Genomic DNA, 5522 nt, shown 5'->3' on the forward strand with positions numbered 1-5522 from the left:
TATATTTAATTTATGTTAAAATCACAGATCATGTAAAAAATTACCGGTCCATAGAAAAGTGTAGGATGGGGAGTCGGGGACCATGGATACATTACATGGGTTGCACAGATTTGGTATGTGACTGCTTGGCTGACAGCATTTCGAGTGGATATAGTGACATTACATCAGGGATTCACATATATATACACACGTCAGCAAAATCTTAATCCAATTCAGAGCGACTACGTGGCCACATTGGAATCCCTTGTTCTCCTTCATCGATCCTCTCCCTGTTCCACTTACCTCTTCCTTTCTACAATTCTATTTCTACTCATTGCAAGTGTTTCAGAGAGCAACAATGGCGTTGAGGCTGCCAATCACACAGCTTTCGGCACCTGGCAAGTTCAATCATCATTGCACCAAAACCTCCTATAACATCCATAGCGCACTGTCATGGCGGCGCACTCTGTCTCCGGACTCTCTCATATCTTCTTCGGTTTCCTCACTCATTTCTCCATCTTCCACCACTGGTACTTCGTTTTCCTTCTCTAATGCGCTTCTCTCATAAGAAATGGGTGTTTTATGGTTAATTGATGTAATATAAGTAGTCCAGGCTTACATAATCTTAGTGGGTCTCGATTGTATCAAAGCCAAGCTGGAAGCTCGCTGATTGTTTGTTTCCAAATTAACGGTTTTTTTTAAAAAATTATTTCAAGGGAAATCCTATGGGGTGACGTGCACTTCAGCTCAGACAACTTCGGCGGGGGCAGTGAATCTAGGACCAGGGACGCCGGTCAGGCCAACGAGCATTCTAGTGGTTGGTGCCACCGGAACTCTAGGAAGGCAGGTTGTGAGGCGGGCACTTGATGAAGGCTATGATGTCAGGTGTCTTGTCAGGCCTAGACCTGCCCCTGCTGACTTCCTTCGCGATTGGGGCGCTACGGTTGTCAATGTACGTCTCTCCCACCCTTTCACTCGCCAATTCATTTCTTTTTTCGCTTTGATTTGCAATTATATGTATTGGGTTTGTTTGTTTTTGTATGGAAATAGTCAATTTTGTCATGTAATTTGATGTGGGCAGTTAGGATTTCTTCGTATGGAGATTGGTATGTGCGAATGTGATGCCTTTGTTATATTATGTTGAGGCAACTAGTTTATAGTTATGACCAGCTGCCATTCTTAAAGATTTTGCCTAAATTAGATGATTTTGACTCTGGTTAATCTTTTTTGGAGTCAGCAAAGTTGGTTTGGTTTCTTGATGATCTGGGGTTCACTGGCATCTGAACTTACATTAGAAAAATTTCCATAAAAAGCTGTGGTTCTGTGGTAGACCCACGAATGTTTTGCTTCAGATTGTTTTATTGCTTTCAGTTTTGCTGTCTTACTTTGAGGGTATCTTCCAGAAATTAGTACTTTTTTCTCTTGATAGATATAGATGCTTCTTGTTGTATCCTATGTCTTATTTGCCAGATGTCTGATTTAAGTGTCATAAGTATGATTTATTTATGAACATGTTTGGACATTCATCACTCACAAAGAGGCTTGGTTGAAGCATTTGGGTTAGTTGTACGTTGCACAGGGTTTAATTTTTACTCTATTGAAGTTCAAGGACTGAATGTGAAGTATTTACTGAACAGGCAGATCTTAGCAAACCGGAGACCATACCCGCAACACTGGTGGGTATTCATACTGTCATCGACTGTGCCACAGGGCGTCCAGAAGAGCCCATTAAGAAAGTAAGTTTTTGGGTGAATATAGATTTGTTTCTTTCATTATGTTATTTATGACAATGGAATCGACCTAGATATTTTTTAGTAAAATTTGATGCATCCTTTAACCTTGGTGAGGCAGCAGGGGTCATTGCATGTGCCGATGATGTCTCTTTTAGAATCTCTCTATGTGCAGTTTTCCAGCTCAGCTGTGAAGACGAACAAGGAAATTTATATGTTTTAACCTTTATATATCCTTGTTCATCTTCCTTGTTTTATCAGTACAAAGTCTTTAATGTTATTGTGCAAGCATCTATATCTATCAGAACATGTGGAAAGGCCTGAGAGATTTATATTTACATTTTTATTAAGAAAGTCCTCTCATCAAAGTTATTAGATGTTGTAAACACACTTCATTTCCAAATTCCGATAATGCTGTATAATGGGTTGCTGGCCTCATCTAATCCATTTTTTTTCTGTTTAGGTAGATTGGGAAGGAAAAGTTGCTCTTATACAATGTGCAAAAGCAATGGGAATCCAGAAATATGTGTTCTTTTCCATCCACAACTGTGACAAGCATCCTGAGGTTCCACTAATGGAGATAAAGTACTGCACTGAGAAGTTTCTTCAGGACTCGGGCCTAACTCACATCACAATCCGGTTATGTGGTTTCATGCAAGTAATTATCACCTAAATGAAAATTTTGGCATACTTATCTATAATATCAGTACTGGCATGGTTTAATTTTTTGTTTCTCTCTGTGCTTAATGTTTCAAGTGACCCTTCATCTTCTGATTATCATCCTCATATGACAGTTCCACCTTTTCCCTACCTCTCTGTCATTTCTCCTGAAACATATCATACTCAAAAGAGTGTTTCTTGATTTTATGTCTAATGGAAGTATTGGTTCTCTGAAATAAGTTCTCCAATTGAAGAGATGTATGTAATAAATAGTAACATCCCTACTGGATGCTCATGTGCTCTAAAATGATCTAAGCCAAGGATATGATTATGTGAAACAGTCTGTTATTATATATGTATCAGTACAGATGATTGTTTCCTGTTTTGAGTTTTGTGTTTCGTTTCGATATTTCTTTTGATATTAGTACCAAGTGAAAATGGTTCTTGCCAATTCTCCCAGGGCCTTATTGGGCAGTATGCAGTACCCATTCTAGAGGAGAAATCTGTTTGGGGAACAGATGCCCCAACAAGAATTGCTTACATGGACACCCAGGTAAGTTTTGTCTAAATTTTTTACCTGATTGGTTTCAGGAAGACAATCATATTCAACCATAATATCTTCAGAGTTTCTAAAGTTGTTCTCATTGTGTATTAGGATATAGCTCGCTTGACATTTATAGCCCTACGCAATGAGCAAATTAATGGGAAGCTTCTCACTTTTTCTGGTCCTCGTGCATGGACAACCCAAGAGGTAAGGAAGACCATAAAGACAAAAAACCATTTGCCTAGGGGTGTTGTTTTATTTCTATCACTATCCCTGCACCTTGTTTTCTTCATAATCTTCATACTCTTGAGAGATTTGTTTGATTGCTGAGGAAACATAGGGAGGAAATGACAACTGAGAACCTCTTACCCCAAAATAATTGGAGTGGCTAGCTTCTCATTTCTTCTTAAACAAATTGTTTTACCCCATATTAACTTTTGGTAATAGCATTACTTTTCTGCACTTTGTGTTGGGAGCCATGAGAATATAAATGAAAATGATTAAATTAACTTTTTCTTATCAGTTCAAGCTTTTGGGGTAGTAAACCCTTTAATACTTGGCCTCTTAAAGAGGGAGTAAATGATTAGTGGCTTTGGATAAAAATGAATATCAATCTCTTTCTTCTTCCATGTTAAAAGATTTCCTTCTTGTATTTATTTTAGGTGATAACATTATGCGAGAGGCTTGCAGGGTCTGATGCAAATGTCACTACAGTTCCTGTCTCTGTCTTGAGATTAACTCGCCAATTGACTCGATTTTTTGAGTGGACAAATGATGTTGCCGATAGATTGGCATTTTCTGAGGTAACAAACTCTTATATTTACACTTGAGAATATATCTGTATTTGACATATATTAATGTTATTCTGGGGATATTTGTAAATATCATATTTTGAGGATATCTATGAAAGCTAAACAAAGATGATAGTTATTTTATAATCTGAATATTAGTTTGGACCTTTTGGTGCTTGTTATTTATGTACCAAATCAAATATTAATGTAATGTCTGTATTTGTAGGTCCTTACAAGTGACATTGTTTTCTCTGTTCCAATGAGTGAGACATATAAACTTCTGGGTGTGGATGCAAAAGATATAGTCACCCTAGAGAAGTATTTGCAAGATTACTTCACAAACATATTGAAGAAATTGAAAGATCTCAAAGCACAGTCAAAGCAAACTGACATCTACTTCTGAATGAAGAAGACCATTTTGTAATTGTAAATTGCCCCATGTATTTGACAAGTTTGATACCTGATAACGCTCCTCTAAGAGGATTACCATTTGGGTTCTTAAAGCATTCACATCCCGCTCAATATATATTTTTTAAAAATTTTTAATTTTTTTTTTAATTTTTAATTTTTCTATTTTAGTTTAAAAATCACATTTTCACATACATTCTACTTTTTATTTTCACTATCAACTTTCACTATTCTATTTAAATATTCATTCTTTTTTTAAGCATCTACATTTAGAGCACTCACATTGAGCTCGTCAAAATAGTAGCAAAAACAAAATACTAAAAATCAACATCTGGCTAGCCATTTTGACTAAAAATTTTACTAATCATTACAGTACTTAGGAAATTTGTTAAGCGTTGTAACTTAAAGTATTCACAAAAGCTATTTTGTTGCGCAAAGTACCAAAAAACGCATATCATCCGGCTTAACAAAAGGGTCATCAAATTGTTGAGCAGCTAGTGCTTATTGCTGAGCACAGTAGCTCAACCATGTATATCATATATTAATAAAAAAATGCCTTCTTTTATCTCTGCTCTAATAAAAAACTATTTTATCATCTCCCTTCTATAAAATGAAAAACCAGCCTTCTTCTTCTCCCTCTCTCTTCCAGCATTATTTAAGAATCTTTATTGTTATTAACTTGCTAAATGCTTTATTTTAGAACAATATGATAGTTAATAAGAAACTTGGTATTAAATGCTTCATTTTTTGTTTTTCTTAAATATGACAATTAGAAAAAATACAATTTTTTTTTTTTTTTTTTTTTTTTTTTTTTTAAATATGACCATTATATATATATATATATATATATGTGTGATCATTAAAAAAAGACAAGTTTAAAAAAATTTGACCGTTAGGGAATGACAAAGTTTAAAAAATATGATTGTTGAAAAAAAAATATTTAAATGAAATAGTTAAAATGCTGACTCAGATGTAAGTACTTTTAAAAAGTTGATAATTAAAATAAAATTAAAAAAAAAAAAGTGATATTCCGGCTAAATTTAGCTAAAATTTTGTTGAGCCGGATGTGAATGCTCTTTTTTTTTTTTTTTTTGAAAGGGATGTGAATGCTTTTAACAATGCATAAAAGAAACTAAAAAATTATTCAAATTGATTTTCTTTCCTCTTCGGGAATAGTGAAAATAGATAATATATATATATATATATATATATATATATATATTAAATAGAATAGTGAAAGTAAATTAGCTAAAATGTTGAGGCGGATTTATGTGATTTAGAAAAGTATAGAGTCAAAATAGAAAGAAAAAAAATGCTTTTTTTAGCTAAATTTTAGTTAAAGATTTGTTGAGCAAGATGTTTAGTGAGCTATAGTGCACCAAAATTTGGCGAGCACTATAATAGCTCACC

At 34.5% G+C, this 5522-nt stretch overlaps 1 protein-coding gene across 1 annotated transcript; it reads left to right on the top strand.

Annotated features, from left to right (window-relative positions):
• Window positions 1-310: 310 nt before the first annotated feature.
• On the top strand, window positions 311-4245 carry HCF244 (NAD(P)-binding Rossmann-fold superfamily protein). The gene is made up of 8 exons (XM_059605810.2): window positions 311-509; window positions 696-931; window positions 1617-1715; window positions 2173-2367; window positions 2830-2922; window positions 3025-3120; window positions 3576-3716; window positions 3931-4245. Exons 1-8 carry the CDS (start codon window positions 338-340, stop codon window positions 4105-4107), a joined length of 1209 nt encoding a protein of 402 aa, XP_059461793.1. The 5' UTR covers window positions 311-337; the 3' UTR covers window positions 4108-4245.
• The last annotated feature ends 1277 nt before the right edge of the window (window positions 4246-5522 follow it).

Source organism: Corylus avellana, chromosome 2, assembly GCF_965113065.1.
Source record: "Corylus avellana chromosome 2, dhCorAvel1.hap1.2, whole genome shotgun sequence".
NCBI classification, from domain to species: domain Eukaryota; kingdom Viridiplantae; phylum Streptophyta; class Magnoliopsida; order Fagales; family Betulaceae; genus Corylus; species Corylus avellana.

Coding starts and splice junctions, on each gene's coding strand:
- HCF244 (XM_059605810.2), top strand. CDS start 338: ATGGCGTTGAGGCTGCCAATCACACAGCTTTCGGCACCTGGCAAGTTC. Junction 2,368..2,829: donor GGTTATGTGGTTTCATGCAA/GTAATTATCACC, acceptor CAATTCTCCCAG/GGCCTTATTGGGCAGTATGC. Junction 3,121..3,575: donor GTGCATGGACAACCCAAGAG/GTAAGGAAGACC, acceptor TATTTATTTTAG/GTGATAACATTATGCGAGAG.